Source organism: Metarhizium brunneum, chromosome 1 (assembly GCF_013426205.1).
Source record: "Metarhizium brunneum chromosome 1, complete sequence".
Classification (NCBI taxonomy): domain Eukaryota; kingdom Fungi; phylum Ascomycota; class Sordariomycetes; order Hypocreales; family Clavicipitaceae; genus Metarhizium; species Metarhizium brunneum.
The window spans coordinates 8,073,267-8,088,277 of NC_089422.1; the positions used below are offsets into that span (position 1 = coordinate 8,073,267).

The 15,011-nt window shown below is 51.3% G+C and overlaps 6 protein-coding genes and 1 non-coding gene across 7 annotated transcripts; 5 read left to right on the plus strand and 2 right to left on the minus strand.

The window, feature by feature from the left end:
- The first annotated feature begins 223 nt into the window (after positions 1 to 223).
- Positions 224 to 296, plus strand: G6M90_tRNA00000017. The gene has a single exon. It is a non-coding gene; the product is annotated as a tRNA-Ala (tRNA).
- Positions 297 to 876: 580 nt separating this feature from the next.
- andL (Anditomin synthesis protein L) lies at positions 877 to 1,564 on the plus strand (the record flags this gene model as incomplete). Its single annotated transcript, XM_066129943.1, has 3 exons — positions 877 to 1,016; positions 1,085 to 1,430; positions 1,502 to 1,564. The coding sequence occupies 3 exons, from the start codon at positions 877 to 879 to the stop codon at positions 1,562 to 1,564; spliced, it is 549 nt and encodes a 182-aa protein (XP_065986107.1).
- A 356-nt stretch (positions 1,565 to 1,920) lies between these two features.
- G6M90_00g024580 (uncharacterized protein) lies at positions 1,921 to 2,677 on the minus strand (the record flags this gene model as incomplete). The annotated part of the gene is made up of 2 exons (XM_014692638.1): positions 1,921 to 2,308; positions 2,403 to 2,677. The coding sequence occupies 2 exons, from the start codon at positions 2,675 to 2,677 to the stop codon at positions 1,921 to 1,923; spliced, it is 663 nt and encodes a 220-aa protein (XP_014548124.1).
- A 1,389-nt stretch (positions 2,678 to 4,066) lies between these two features.
- Positions 4,067 to 7,290, plus strand: AOC1 (Amiloride-sensitive amine oxidase; the record flags this gene model as incomplete). Its single annotated transcript, XM_014692637.1, has 14 exons — positions 4,067 to 4,335; positions 4,400 to 4,414; positions 4,489 to 4,804; positions 4,858 to 5,266; positions 5,331 to 5,419; positions 5,486 to 5,517; positions 5,574 to 5,603; positions 5,663 to 5,715; positions 5,771 to 5,854; positions 5,905 to 6,253; positions 6,315 to 6,490; positions 6,545 to 6,749; positions 6,829 to 7,054; positions 7,117 to 7,290. 14 exons carry the CDS (start codon positions 4,067 to 4,069, stop codon positions 7,288 to 7,290), a joined length of 2,427 nt encoding a protein of 808 aa, XP_014548123.1.
- Positions 7,291 to 8,357: 1,067 nt separating this feature from the next.
- Positions 8,358 to 9,172, plus strand: G6M90_00g024600 (uncharacterized protein; the record flags this gene model as incomplete). The annotated part of the gene is made up of 3 exons (XM_014692636.1): positions 8,358 to 8,525; positions 8,585 to 8,727; positions 8,812 to 9,172. 3 exons carry the CDS (start codon positions 8,358 to 8,360, stop codon positions 9,170 to 9,172), a joined length of 672 nt encoding a protein of 223 aa, XP_014548122.1.
- A 2,580-nt stretch (positions 9,173 to 11,752) lies between these two features.
- DCW1_2 (Mannan endo-1,6-alpha-mannosidase DCW1) lies at positions 11,753 to 13,327 on the plus strand (the record flags this gene model as incomplete). Its single annotated transcript, XM_014692635.1, has 3 exons — positions 11,753 to 11,834; positions 11,891 to 11,973; positions 12,041 to 13,327. The coding sequence occupies 3 exons, from the start codon at positions 11,753 to 11,755 to the stop codon at positions 13,325 to 13,327; spliced, it is 1,452 nt and encodes a 483-aa protein (XP_014548121.1).
- A 351-nt stretch (positions 13,328 to 13,678) lies between these two features.
- Positions 13,679 to 14,964, minus strand: his3_0 (Histidinol-phosphate aminotransferase; the record flags this gene model as incomplete). Its single annotated transcript, XM_014692634.1, has 2 exons — positions 13,679 to 14,819; positions 14,891 to 14,964. 2 exons carry the CDS (start codon positions 14,962 to 14,964, stop codon positions 13,679 to 13,681), a joined length of 1,215 nt encoding a protein of 404 aa, XP_014548120.1.
- Between the last annotated feature and the right edge of the window lie 47 nt (positions 14,965 to 15,011).

The following is a 15,011-nucleotide window of genomic DNA, read 5'->3' on the forward strand; positions in this document are numbered from 1 at the left end:
ACGCATAGACGGTAGAAACTATTGGACAGGAGGGAAATCTCGCAGGAATATGATATGAGCAGTATTATTGATGAAATGAATTCATTGACTCGGCGGACTACTAAGTGTTTTTAATAAGAGGTTTAGTTTAGGCTTTGGCAAATAGAGTCTGGTATTCATCTCAACTGTTGTGGCCGATAGCATTAGTTCTTAAAGGCAAATAAAGTGGCGATCAATAATAAGAGGGGAAATAGTGTAGGGGTTATCGCGTCTGCTTTGCATGTAGAAGGTCCGGGGTTCAAATCCCCGTTTCTCCACTCTTATGTTTTTTTTTACTTTATTTCAGACTCATGTCTTAAATCATACTATCTGATGTGTTCTTTTTTTTTAATTCCCCAAATACACTCTATTAAGAACCTAGACAGCATCTACACTTTTGACTTTATTACTGTCGCGTTCGCATTTGGTATACTCTCCTAGTGCTCCGCACGGACTTCAATGAGTCCCTTGACACTCATTCATCGTGACCAACTGACCGCGATCCCAGGACCTCGTCCTTGTTCTACATAACCGGCCCTCCATACCTAATTGCAAGAGGGAGGAGATTAGGGAGCGGCAAAGCCAGGTTTCAATTCAGCCTGTTTGGCTCAACAATGAATGGCCCAGCTGGAGGTCACAGAGGTGGGGCAGCCATCGCCGTAGTATCTCGTGCTTTCGCTTCTCATGTGTAGCCTCATGTTTCACTCCAATCTCAGTCTCCTTTTTACCGTCCTGCCATCCCTTTCTATTTGGCACACAAAAACTTGCCAAATATCAGACGCGGATAATCCTACACCGGCAGAAGTCCTCACAGCAGAGTAGGGAGGAGAATTTTGAACAAGAAAAAAATAAAAAAAAATGCCCGGCGACGTCGAAAATGTCAACGGCGAGACTGAATCCCTCCTCGGCCGAAGCCGGCATCGAGTGAGGCGCTTCTTTGATGGCTTTATCGACTTTGCCTTCCAGGGCAACATTCTCCAAATCGCCTTCGGCTTAATGTGCGGACCCCTTTTCCAAAGTCTCTTTCCGTTTTGCTCGCCCGCAATACCTGCTAATAGCTGTGCAGCATCGCCAACATCTTCACCGACCTCGTCAAGTCCTTTGTCAGCGCCATCCTCATGCCCCCTCTCGCCATCTTGTTCCCCGTCAACAAGAACATTGAGGAAAAGTTCGCGGTGCTCCGACCCGGAGACGGGTACAACAGCACGACGGGGTACAACACGCTGCGCCAGGCGTTGGATGACGGCGCCGTCGTCATGGCCTACGGGTCGTTTATTTACCAGGTCGTCTCCTTCATCATGGTGGGGTTCGCCTTGTATGGGCTGGCGCACATATACACCTTGATCTCGCATGATCCGATCATCAAGCATACCAAGAAGTGCAAGTACTGTCGAAATCGAATCAATGAGAAGGTAAGGTCAGGAGCTCTAGGTCGGGGCCTCGTTGTTGGTTATCTCGAGATGGTGCTGACGTGTTTTTGTAGTGCTTGCGCTGTTTTAATTGTACGAGCTGGCAAGATGGGCGGGAGGAGAGAAACGGGTGTTGAACGGGCGGACACGACACGGCCATGCATATGCAACGCTTTCAGCATGGCGCCTGTATTGGCATTGGCCGGATGAGATGTAGGCTGCGGACTGGTTTTTTTCTTTTTTGGCCTTGATACCTGACTGGGTGTTTTTTGCAATTTACTTGGGCGCAGACTTGTTTGCGAGATGCGACTGGCGACCTTTGCAATTTGTTGCCGTTTCATCTCCGGTTTCTTGATGAGTTGTTTGTAGTCATATTCACTTTTGAAGGTAATATACAGATCCATTACCAGCAACGCCATAGACCTGGGTCGCTACTACATACGGCTGTCTGATGACGTGAAACTCGTTTACTTGAACCAACAGCTCGACTGATTTACATGGCCAAAACACCGCCCACAATAGCGGCAACGCCAGCCAAGACAGCATTTTGCGTCACAGCCGGCGCGGCGTTCTTGCCAGTGGTGGAAGTTGCGGCGGCTTCACCCGGCTGTCCGGCCTCTCCGGTGCTAGAAGTCTTGCTTGCTTGGGTAGTCTTTGCAGTAGCCGTCTCGGAGGCACTGTTGGATCCGCCATTGGTGGCGCTCGCGCCGGGAGAAGCAGAGAGCTTGTCGGCGCCGGCGGTGATGGTAACGGGGAACATGGACGTCTTGTAGCCGGATTCAGTGACCTCGGAAGAGGTCACCTGCGAGCCCTCGGTGAATTCGATCTTGCAGGCGGCGACATCCTTGGACGGGTCAAGCTTGCAGTTGGCTTTTTGGGTGCTGATACCCAGTCAGTCTCGCGGTTCTTCTCTCGGCGTTGGAGAACAAAAAGAAAAAGAAAACGCAAAAGAAAGGAAGGAAATAGCCGACATACAGAACCCCCATTTCGCTATTAGACATGCCAAGGCTCCATTGCCATGTACTCTCGCCCTGGGTAATAGTCGCACCACCCGGCGGCAAGCCACACTCGTCCGAGGGCGTGCCGGAGGGACACTGCACGGCAAAGGTAGTGGCGCTCGAGTCGACGTTGACGACGGAGCCGACGAAGGGGGACTCGTCGCCAAGAACAAGGATTTTGACGGTTGTTGTTTCGGCGGCGACGGCGGAGCCAGCCAGAGCGGCAAGGAGAGGGAGCGCGGCGCGAACCATGATGAACGAGAGACGGCGACGAGATGTGCTGCTGGCAAAACAAACGTGGCGAGGGCGAGCAAAGAGAGGAGGGAGAGAGCGAGAGAGAGCGAAAGCACGTCCTATTTAACGAAATGCAAGCTCCCTACAGGGGGGACGACGGTCGACCTGACACTATCTCGATGTTGAAGCAAGCTAAACTGGCGCGCCTCCACTCAAAGCATAAAAGGGGCACCTGGTCCATCATCTCGCGGCATTGGGGTCTATGACTACGTCACCAAGCGAGGTTGGCGGAACTCAAAACGTGTTTCTTTTTCAGGCGTCTGTGTGTTGTTGCAAAAGGGCGCACCTATTGCCTCGGCGCTGAGCAAACGACGAGCAAGACGCTGGCTGCGCCGAGACGGCGATGCCCCGTTTCAATGCGGCGTCAACTGGTGCCTGGCCTGAGTAAAAGCCGTCTTGTTGCCGGTCGATTATTGTCCACCCGTCAAAGGTCGTTGAGGAATTTCAGTGGAGAATTGTCGGCCCTCTTTTAAGCAGATTGGTCCCCTGAATATCCCTAACCCTAACCCCTGCTCGTAGTTACTACTTTGGATTTGGATTTCACAAGAGTACTCCGTACTCTGTAGATCGGGGCCGACATCTCCCCATGATTTTGCCCCACAAAAGTATTTTATGGGGCGGCTTTATTGAATGATTAATTTATATCGTTGTGCACTTGCCCGCGGGTAGTCATCGTTGACGATTGAATATGTTTGGATGTTATGGGAGCAGAAAAAGAAAAAAGAAAAAGAGGTCTCCTGATGACGTATCGGTGATATTACGGTTGTTTGTCTGGTAGTACCAAGTGCCTTGCCAAGTCTGCCACCGACATGAACACGTTCGTTCCCATTGACTATGTACTTACTGCTAGGTACCTGAGAACAAGGATGCTACCGTCGACGTCTCAACGCAATGCTTGTCAAGGAAGCTGCAGATCTGGCGTGGATAACTCCTTGAGTACCTAGTAACATATAACCAATCTATATCAACAAGGTAGAGAAGAGCTGAGGATAAAATGCAATGATGGACACTGTGGCCAAAAGAAATATCTAGCCCGTCACTACTAGTACTCCGTAACCGATAAAGAGAATTTGTACCTCTAGCCCTGTCTGTTGTCTCTGATCAAGGTTTGCTACTGGCTACAGCAGCCCGTGTCTGATAAATCGGGGGGTTTAGCTTCTCACCAGGATTCCACCGAGTAGTACTAGTACTACTAGAAGAGCAACGGGCGATCTGCGCGGAATGCAAAAGTCTGCGCAGGGCATGCTTTCTCCCTCTCTTGCTTCCTTCCATTTTCATCCATCCTTCCACCAGCGGGGGAGCACATGAAGCATCAAGAACAGAGTAGTACTCTTGTCGCCTGTCAAGATGATGTCGACATTCTTCTCCAGCGTATTAGCGCTGATCCATTGGCTGTCCCCAGCGGCCAACCCATCGAGCTCCAGCTGTAAAAAATGGGGCGCGTCGCCTACTCCCGTGCCCATGCACCATCTTTGCGAATCGAGGCAGCCCGCCGTCTCTGCACCGCACCCGAACATCTGGGGCGACCTTACTGACGAGGAAGCTGCCGGGGTCATCGAGCTCCTGCACCGGCAATCGACTGGCCTGAACCTTACGACAGAGGATGCTGCCGGGAGGTGAGAAACCAACATCAGGTGCAACAGCAAACAACAACGCAAAATACTGACAAATTCTGAATAGCTGGGATAATAAAATGTATGTGGCCTTGTCCGTCAAAATCGCACTTGCGGCTTACACGTTGGTCGACTCCGTCCGTGTCTTGTCAATAGTCTTCTCGTGGAGCTCCTGGCCCCAAACAAAAGCGACACGCTTCCGTTCCTCAACAACAAGACAACCACACCTCCGCCACGATGCGCTCGCGCAACTCTGATGTTTGGCGCAACGCCTAATCCCTATCTTCAGGACTATGTGATTGGCCCGCTTCCCGTTGCTAACAACACCCAGGTGCAGCCGCTTCAATTTCTCTACAACAATGCGGGCAAGGGGAAAGTAGCTGTTGATTTTGCTGATCGTAGCGCCGTGGATCACTATGTCAAGGACGTAGGCATGTCTGTGGCCGACATCACGAAACGTCTGTGGGATGGGGTGAGTGGCCACGACGCCAGGAGAGTCATGAGAAAATCTTCTAACAACACCAGACCCTCAACGATACCCTTGGCCTGTTGCCAATATTTCCACCTTGGAAGGAGAACGGCAGCTTGGTTTTGTGGTCCGGCTTCGTAAACAACCCTACCTCAGCCTTTGACTCGGAGACCATTCTTCCGCTTGGTCTATATTTCGGCGTTGATGTAATGGGCAGAGATCCATCCAAGTGGTCTGTAATAGGATGGTATTACGACGGCAAACACTACCCGACCACGAACGCGTTCCGGGCCGCTTCAGCGTCCAGTAACTTCACACTACTCGGAGCCAACTCGGACGGTCCGTGGGCCCAAATAGAGAGGCAAGGTAGCCCGATGAACTTTGACCATTTGCCTCCACCCACGGCCGTTATGCCCGGATCGAATCGCTTCTCTGTGGATGCAAAGGAAAACTACGTCGAGTGGAGTAGGTTCTGAGCAGTTTCTGTTTGTCTTTCGTATGAGGGCGCGGTAGGACTAAATTGATGCAGTGGACTTCTCTTTTTTCCTGTCTTACTACAGAGACAATGGATTACGCCTCTTCAATGTCCAATATAAGGGCAGAAGAATTCTATACGAAGTATGTTGGCCGTTGCAATCGGAAACAATTATTCTATTGAGCTATATTCTAACTGCCCATGGTCAGCTGGGCCTGCAGGAATCGCTGGCTCTCTACGCGTACGTGGTGCTACAAAGTGTGAAGTGGCGGTTTGATTCGGCCTGACACCTAATAGAGGGAATGACCCGGTACTGTCCGGCACAACGTAAGGCGGCTTCGGTAGCCATATAATGTTTTCAGAACTTACAGGATATGCCACCACAGATACTTTGACAGTAAGCCTGGCATTGGGCCAAGTGTGGTATCTCTTGTCGATGGTGAGTTTGACCGCCGACAACAGGTCACATGGCAACCAAGTTAACAGGGTCCTAGGATACGACTGTCCGACATATTCAACATATCTGAATGCCACCTACCGACAAGGAGAAAAATCATACACTCGATTTAATGCCATTTGTGAGTTTAACCATGGCGCTCCCAGTCTCGGAGGACGCTAACATGTCCAGGTTTGTTCGAATTCGACCAGGGATATCCTATACAGCGCCACTCTACTGCTAACTATACCAGTGTTACCAAGAACATTGCTTTTACAGTAAGGTCTATTTCATCCATCGGAAACTACGACTATATGTTCTCGTATAATTTCTTCTTGGATGGGAGCATAGAGGTCTCAGTGAGAGCCTCTGGATATATACACGGCGGATTTTCCGCCAACAACGAGGAGTATGGTTGGAAAATTCACGACAACCTGTCCGGCTCCATGCATGACCATGTTCTCACTTACAAGGCTGATATTGATGTATTGGGCGAGAAAAACAGCCTCCAAAAAGTGGAATTTGTGCCCGCAACCATCGAGTAAGTATGAGAGCCCATCAGCTTGTGTAGCGCAGATGCTGATCAAAAGGGAAAAAAAAAGATATCCGTGGTCAAATGGAGCCAAAAGGAACACTATGAAGCTGCAGAAATCGTTTGTCCAGAACGAAAATGAAGCCAAGATCAACTGGGCTCCTAATGGTGCGGCCATGTACGCCATCGTCAACAAGGAAGCAAAGAATAAGTTCGGAGAATACCCCGGTTACAGGTTCACCCCTGGTAGGTGGGCTAAATGCGCTGTACAGTTGCCTGAATGTGGAACTAATCGCGTAGCAACTTCGAACGTTATCTTCCTCACGACTTCGAACTCCTCTAACATCATGAACGCCGTGAATTTCGCCGATCACCACTTCTATGTCACAAAGCAGAAGGACACAGAAGCTCAAGGGACACACCCGTATAACGTGCTTAATCCTGCAGACCCATTAATTGACTTTGCCAAGTTCTTTGATGGGGAATCTCTGGATCAGGAGGACCTGTAAGGCGCCTCATGACGGATTGGGGGTCTTCAAGCTGAAAAGGGAAAAAATAAAGAAAAGAAAAACTAACGGCAACAGCGTCCTTTGGTTCAATCTCGGAATGCACCACGCCCCGCACACTGGCGATCTTCCCAATACTGTGTCCACGACAGCACATTCCGCTCTTATAATAGAACCGCTCAACTATCTCGAAATGGATGCCTCCCGCGCTACCTCGCAACAGGTCCGGTTGAACTATAAAGATGGCAAAGTACAGTCTATCAAGACATTTGGCTCCCAAAATATGACTTGTCACGTTGACGCGGTACGTCGTTTCCGTCTATGGTTCTGGAGTTATCGCTGACAAAAGAGGTTAAAATGTCGCAGAGCCAGCTGATGCCTAAGCTTTGGAGAGACGAAGGTACTGTATCAGTTCTCACATTTGTTCCGGGTCAGTCACTAATACATCCAATTCTCGATCCGCCCAGGCAGGTGACGACTATGCGCACCCGTAAAATCCCCCGGGTTAGCAGCGAATACAAAGTAGCCAATGTGACCTAATTGCTGTTTCTTTCCTACTTCAACTACTGTTGTTCTTTTCCTTTTTGGTCGTTCAATTAACGGTAAATCAGTGGAGAAGTCTTGTTCGACCATAGCTAGCCTGATGTGTGGTATATGGTTCTTCGACAACATAGACTCATAGAGCGTCCATGCGTGGATCATATTTTTTAAACTCTGATATTCTTACAAATTTTTAGCCAAGAAATTATCCTCTCTACTAGTGATGGCCAAGTCATGCCAATGATAGCAGCCAAGCGACACAAGTTGAGATGAGATATGATCAAGTTGTCGCACTCCCCAACTTACATAGCCGTTACGGGCTTGCATGTTCGGTCTTGGCATAATCTTGGCGCCAGTTGTTCGGTCTTGGCACTGCAACCACATCTCCGCTCTGCCGTGGCAAAAAACGGCAAGAATTGAGCAGAAGCCCACTGGTTATCTTGGATATTGCCTCGGCATTAATTGACGGCATATCGGCACCATCGCTTTGAACCAGATTCTGGAGGCCTTGGTTGGCGTCTCTGCAGTGTCTTTCTTGTGCATGCATGCCTATAATACTCCAGGGTCCTGATGTCATCTGGGTCGCGATGCTGGGAACAGTGCAAAAACGAATTCGACTCTTTTCCTACTCGGCAGGCAAACGATGCAACATTAGAATTTTTGAAGTGCATGGGCCATAACGACACGGGGCGTTTGCACCCTGTCAATGGCATAAGATTGCACCGCATAACAGCATAAATCGCCAATGCGCGGCATCATTCGTCCTTTGTCCGACGACAAGCACAACCAGACGCTAGAACACATTGGGCCACAGCCAAGACTCTTGACGAAGTGAATCAGACCTGCGGTTCTTGTCCACCATCGCCAATTCAGTATTTGACCCGTTCTCCCGCCCTCCTCTCGTCTCATGCCTCGCTTGCAGTGTCTCCCATCAGATGGAGGTTGCTACTTCTAGCAGTGACAGTGCCTTGTTGTTACCGCGGTGCCGAACACCACCGAGCAACGATTGAGACGAACACGCCCGGGAGGACAGGCCGTCCCGTTTCGTGGCCATGATTCGACCAACAATGGCATCTTCCAGAGCCCTGGCTCTTGCATTGCTAGCTCTCCTCAAGGCTTGCAATGCCAACGACCGCGGTAGCACCCCGACGCCTACCGTCACGACAGCGCCCATCTTTATACCGTACTACAGCGAAGAACAATGGTCTGCTGTACGGGGTAGTATCGTCTCGATGGTATGTCCGATGCTGAACTTTGCGTTACGTCCACATTGACTAACTTACAAAAAAAATAGAACCAGACGGCAACCCAAACGACATACACTATTTTTTGTCCCACAGCGACTCAGGTTGCTTGCGACCTGTCGCTTGAATTCCCGTTCATTATCGTCGAGGGCCCAAGCACCCTCAAGTTCCACGGCACCTTGACCTCCACATAGTACGGTTCCCTAGGTCCCGTCACAGTTACCGCTAGAGAAGAAAGGACATGTAACTAACTATTCTTTTTCTTTCTTTTGCGTAGCATTGCTGATCTTGAATGCAACATGAAGGGCACTACCGCAGCCACATGCTCCGGCTATTCCAGCTACTGCTCCGGCTATACCAACGGCAAATACACCGGACCGACAGAGGTATCATGGACATCAACGTTGACCGGATCCAACATCCATTGGGGCACTCTCACCCTCGCCGATAAGCCGTCGGAGACGGACGATTCGCTCGAAGTGACGGCGACCAATATCGCTGTGCCGACGGTGCCTTCATCCCAAACGTATAATTCCACTCCGACACAAACGGGCGGTGGCGACAACCTGCACTCAAGTCGAAGTTGGGCTCCAACGACGGCGCTGTTGAGCATATTTGCTAGTGTCGTCATTATGTAGGAAGAGGAGGAAATGGCATGTGAAGGGAGTGACAGATTGATGCGGATTACATGTAGAAGGGTTCGGATATACCCATAGATGAACGGCCGTCAGATGTCGGCCATAGTATGAGTCAGTACGAAATCATGAGAGATGGAACAGGCATTGCATAGGATTAGTGTTCTGCGCATGGCTGTTTCTCTGCTGGTTTTGGGTTCTTGTTGAGGCGGTTTGCGCTGGAGATATACCCCGGAGTGGCATCGAGTCAAGCATTGAGTGGCGTTTCCTTGACCTGAATACCAGGGTTTGATTGATTTATAAATACGTTATGTGTGAAGCAAAGTCACAAAGCTATCGTCGGCTGAGAAGAGATGCTGGGCAGTGCAAAGTTGACAAGTGCTGCTGGACAGCTAATGTCAGGTCCCATCTTGGTAGAGGTGAATACAAGCTGCCTTGTTGGATGGAGGCATTGAAGCCTTTACGACAGGTGGAGGCGGTTAGGAGGGATTTTGGAGGCATTGATTAAGGGAAGCACCAGACTGGCAACCGTGACGTGTGAACATGGAAGCGAATTCGAATAACCCGGCTCAAGAGGTGGCACCTAGCTTAACCAAGCGTACATAGAGCTACGTACTCCGTAATGAAGCTCTAGGTAGGAATTCATGGAGCACATCTTCCTCGAGTTTCAAACTCCAGATGTTGACATGCCAAGTTCTAAAGTTATCAGGTTCGGAATCGGCCTGTGAGGGGTGCCCCGATCCCCGCTTTGTTTTGGCCATTTTAAGTTGTCAGCCTGCCAGCCGACTGATTGAAAACGGGCAGGAGCCAACCTGGATGTCCAACTTTTGTTTTCAAATGTTCTGGTTCTCACCCCCAGACTCTTCCAAGAGCCAATTCTTTCTATTCGTGGGAAGGGAACATTGAATCCTTAGAGGCTGCCAGTGCGGCCCCCGTCCGCTTGTCTTGCTTCTCCCCATGCTTTGTCTTCTGGCTCCAGGTGGTGTCGCCCCCGGTCTGATGTCTTACACTTGAGGGGTTGATCCCTGTTTCACATCGGATGGCGCTGGGCGGATGCGAGCCAATCCTTCCAGTAACGTCTTGCTGTTGGCAATGGCCAGGGGTCAGGCTCTGTTAGAGAATCCTCGCAAGGCCACAAGACAGCCACTCGGCCGATTTTAGATCTCGCACCACCACGGACACTGGTTCGCCGATCCAAACAACGGCGCCTCCATGGCACCCAGCCGGCGCCAGCCAGCTTACCATGCAGCTTGCCAGATGCATTCGTCCATCAGCCAGCCGCCTGTTGTCTCTCCACGGAGCCAGACCCCTGCCTTGCAAAGGACGACTGGCTAGCCGGCCTTGCTTCCTTTGCCGCGCGCGAAACGATGGGGGCTCATCCGTCGTTGGCCAACGAAACACGGCAGTATCGATACCGGTGTGAACGGTTTAGGGCGTAGCATCATGCCCAAAACTCTGCATTAATCTTGGCCTTTGCCGCGAGAGCGCCTAAAACCTGTCTCTCTTCGCCCCCAGTGAGCAGCTGTGCGACCACAGTATTCGGCATATTGGCTGCTCGTCCCGATTCTAACAGCCTCGACCTCGCAGAATTGGTGGATCTGATGTTCTGACGAGGCTTGTTGGGGCGTTCGATCGGCAAGCAAGCCGCGACTCAGGCTCAAGCGCCTGGATCCATCAAATCCGAGAGTCAATGTCCATCCACCACCAGCATCGCCCTACACACACAGCATACCCCTGGTTCTTGGCTTTGGTTGCGGGAAGAGGCCTCTCCCTTCTTAGGCGCACACAACACTTGGCTATGGATTTCTTGTTAAAGACCTTGTAGTATGACACTCACAAAATTTCAGGCCAGCCGCAACCATAAAGAGGTGGCGAGCTCACTTCGCCGTCCGTGCTCCTTCCCTCCCTTCTTCCACAGGACAACCGTTTCCTTCCTTGTATGGTCGGCTCGCACTCTTTCCGATTTGAGAGCCTTAATTGTGGGCCAGCCGCTTTGTTTCGTTTTTCCAGTCACACTCTCTTTTCGGCTGCATTTCTCGACTCTCGAGGCTCTACGGGGTACCAGGTTCCACCTTTGGGCCTTGTTTTATGCGCACTTGTCGTCTTATTCTTGATATTTTCCCTTCATTTGCCTGTCTTCTCACTCTTTCCTCTTTTTTCCTTACGGCGGGGGCTAGAACCTCTGCTCTCCGATTCTCCTCCCTCTTCAGGGGCACGAAGGAACAAAGGTGTTGCACAGGAACAATAATAGACGGCATTCAGCGCCGCCACTGCTGAGTCCTGACACACCTCAGTTTTCACGTATGACGCGCAAGCCGTGACCATTTCTTGTTTGCTTTCTTTCTTTGTCCTTTAATTCCATTTGAAGAGACGTATATTCTATTCCGCCACATCTTCCTGGCAGAAGATTTCAACATTGTCACATATCAGCGTATATTAGACCACCAAGACAATTACCGATTCTGGTTTTACCATCAGGACTCCGATTAGACGCTCCAAGGTTTCTGTCTTGTCCTCTTCTTTTTTAAGACCTCAAACTGTATATACCACCTGTGCGGCCCCTATTCTTGAACGTCTTCCAGGATGAAGTTTGTCAAAAGTGTGCACACGGTGGCTGCCCTTAGCGGCATCATCGCGCCAAAGGATCTTGATGTTGAGAGCCAAAGTAAGTCCTCACATCTCTATGAACATCTATAGTTCAAACGTTAATCACTGTTTCAGCTTCTGTTCGCAATGTCGCTGCGACACTTGCTTACGAGACCATGACGTACTACTCGGGCAATACAACGGATCCCAAGTCGAGGGTATGTAGTTCCAATTATTCATGCATGACTGACGCGAAGAATACCGTACTGAATTTCCTTCTTGTAGGACTTTGGCAATCTAAAGCAGCCGTATTACTGGTGGGTAGCGGGTGCTCTCTGGGGAGCCTTGTTGGATTACTACCACTACACATCTGATCCCAGCTACAACGATGTTGTCATCCAGGCCCTACTGGCCCCTACCAACCTTGGCCCCAACAAGAATTACATGCCTCCTGAGCACGCCGATGAGGAAGGGAACGACGACTTGTTCTTCTGGGGCTCTGCTGTCATGTCTGCCGCTGAGCGCAACTTTCCTCAGCCAAACGCAGACCTCCCCTCCTGGCTCGACATTTCCAGCAACGTCTTCAACCAACTCGTCGGACGTTGGGACACCAAGCATTGCGGCGGTGGTCTCTTCTGGCAGATCCTAGCCAGTAACCCCAACGGTTTAAAGTACAAGAACTCTGTTAGCAACGGCGGGTTCTTCCAGCTTGCCGCACGCTTGGGTCGCGCAACCGGTAACAATACCTACCTCGAATGGGCTGAGAAGATCTGGGACTGGAATGCTCAAGTTGGCTTCATCGACAAAGAAAGCTACCGAATTTATGATGGTGCTGACATCAGTGACGAGTGCAAGTCGACGAACAAGAAGTCCTTCTCCTACACGACCGGCATCTTCCTCTATGGCTCTGCGATCATGGCTGAACAGACTGGAGACGACAAGTGGAAGCAGCGAACCGAGAAGCTGCTCGATGAGGCTGGCAAATATTTCTTCACTGGAAAGGATAACAACATTATGTGGGAGGCCGAGTGTGAGCCAAATAGCAAGTGCAACTACGACATGGTGACTTTCAAGGGCTACCTCTCTCGCTTCATGTGGCAGACCTCACGAATCACGCCCTCACTCAGCAAGAAGATTGAGGACCTCCTCGTTCCGACTGTCAAAGCAGCTGTCGCTACTTGCACGGGCGGCAAGAGCGGTCATCAATGCGGAATGAGATGGTACGAAGGAGGCTTTGATGGCACAGTTACTCTCGGTCCCCAAATGTGTGCCTTGGAAGTCGTCCAGGGTCTTCTCATCAAGGATTCTCCCGCACCTCTCAAAGGTAACGACATCAAACAGAACAAAGACGACCAATTCAAGCCCATCGACACATATTCCAACAACTTGGCCGTATCAAGCAAGCGGGAAATCTCGTCCACTGCATCCTCACCTCCTGACCCTGCGGCTACTTCATCTCTTAACAAGGGAAAGGCACCCAAGAAGTCTGAATCAGCTGCCGTCGCTAGCAACAAGTGGGCCTTAGTGGCAGTGGCATTTGGCAGCATCGTCGCAGTTTGGGGTTTGGCATAGACTTGAAAGTCTGGTGTCGAGGGAGCTTGCCCATTACATGGAAAGAAGAAAGAAGGGAGAAAAACCATACATCTTGGACAACAGGTCCCATCTTCCTTCCTTTGTCATTATTCGGTTTCTGTATGTACATACATGTACACCTTGCGAGGAACATAACAACACGACACGGCATATTATGGTTAGGAAAGACGGCGTTTGTCATTCAAATAGAGCAGCGAATACCTTGTATAAACAGAGATTTTTCTTTGGCACAGCCAAATGATTTCAGGTTTATTGACTATATCATTTCAGCCTCTATGTTCAGGGAAGTATCGCTTTAGTTTATCAATCGGATCTCGGGACCTGTTTTGTCTATTTACCAGATACGCCTCTCACCTCGATCAAAGCATTGCGTAATGAGTCTAGAAATTTGGTCACCTCGTCCTCGGTACCAACAGTGATGCGCAGGCACCCCAAACAATCGTGCTCTTTGCCTCTAAATCTAACGACCACGCCCTTGTGTTCGGCTAACTTCTCATACACTGCAACAGCCGTGGAGTTGTCCGGTTTTCCTAGGGTGTTCAAAATCTCATAGAGCAAAAAGTTACTTGCGGTTCCACCTCTTTGCCTGCCCACGCCCTCAATCTTGGGCAGTTCCTGAATCAGCCGTTCCCGCTGGGCCACAATCTTGGCTCGATTTGCCCTCATGACGGCCAGGCCCCTGTCCCCCAACGCAGATTGCGCAAGCGCGCTCGTGGGGCTAGCGATGTTGTACGGGGCCTTCATGCTGTTCAGCATGCGGGCAATGGGCGGGGAGGTGAAGGCGGCGCCGAGGCGGATGCCGGCCATGCCAAAGGCCTTGGACAGGGTCTGCATGACGACAAGGTTGGGGTACTCGGCGACGAGCTCGGCGAGGGACGAGTCCCGGGGCGCAAAGTCAATGTATGCCTCGTCGAGGATCACGACGCCGTTCCAGGTCGGGTGGTTGAGGACCTGGACTACATGTTCTTTGGCGAGGAGGGAGCCGGTAGGGTTGCCGGGGGAGCAAAAGTAGGCCAACTTGATGCCGGGCTCGCTGGACAGGGCGGCGGTCACGGCGGGGACGTCGAGGGCGAACTCGGGGGCGGGCGTGAGTGGCACCTTGACGAGGTCGACGTCGTTGACCTGGGCGGACACGGCGTACATGCCGTATGTCGGGGGGCACGTCAAGATGCGGTCCTTGCCGGGGACGCAGAAGCAGCGCAGCAGGGCGTCGATGGCCTCGTCGCTGCCGACGCCGACGAACAGGTTCTCGGGGCCGATGGCCTTGGGGGTGTGGGCATGCGTGTTGCGCAACCTGCAGAGCAGCTGCTTCAGCTCGGGCTGGTGAGGGTCGGGGTATCGGTGCAGGCCGAGCGGATCGAGGCCGCCGAGGGACGAGCGGGCGTGCTCGACAGCGGCTGGGTCGAGGGACGGTCCGTAGGCGTTCTCGTTGGCGTCGAGGAGCACGTTGGTGCCGTCGTCCTTGTAGTCACTGCGTGTTTTCGCATTTCTCTGTCAGAGCCTCGTGCTTTGTGCGCCGGGGGGCAGTTTTTTTCTGCTTACTCTCGTGCACAGCGGTACGGCTGCAGCGCCAGGATGTTGGGTCGCGCGCAGGTTTCTAGGTTGAACGGCGGCATTGTGCGTGGCCAATGGACGGGATCGACGGGAATTGGAATTGGCTGCC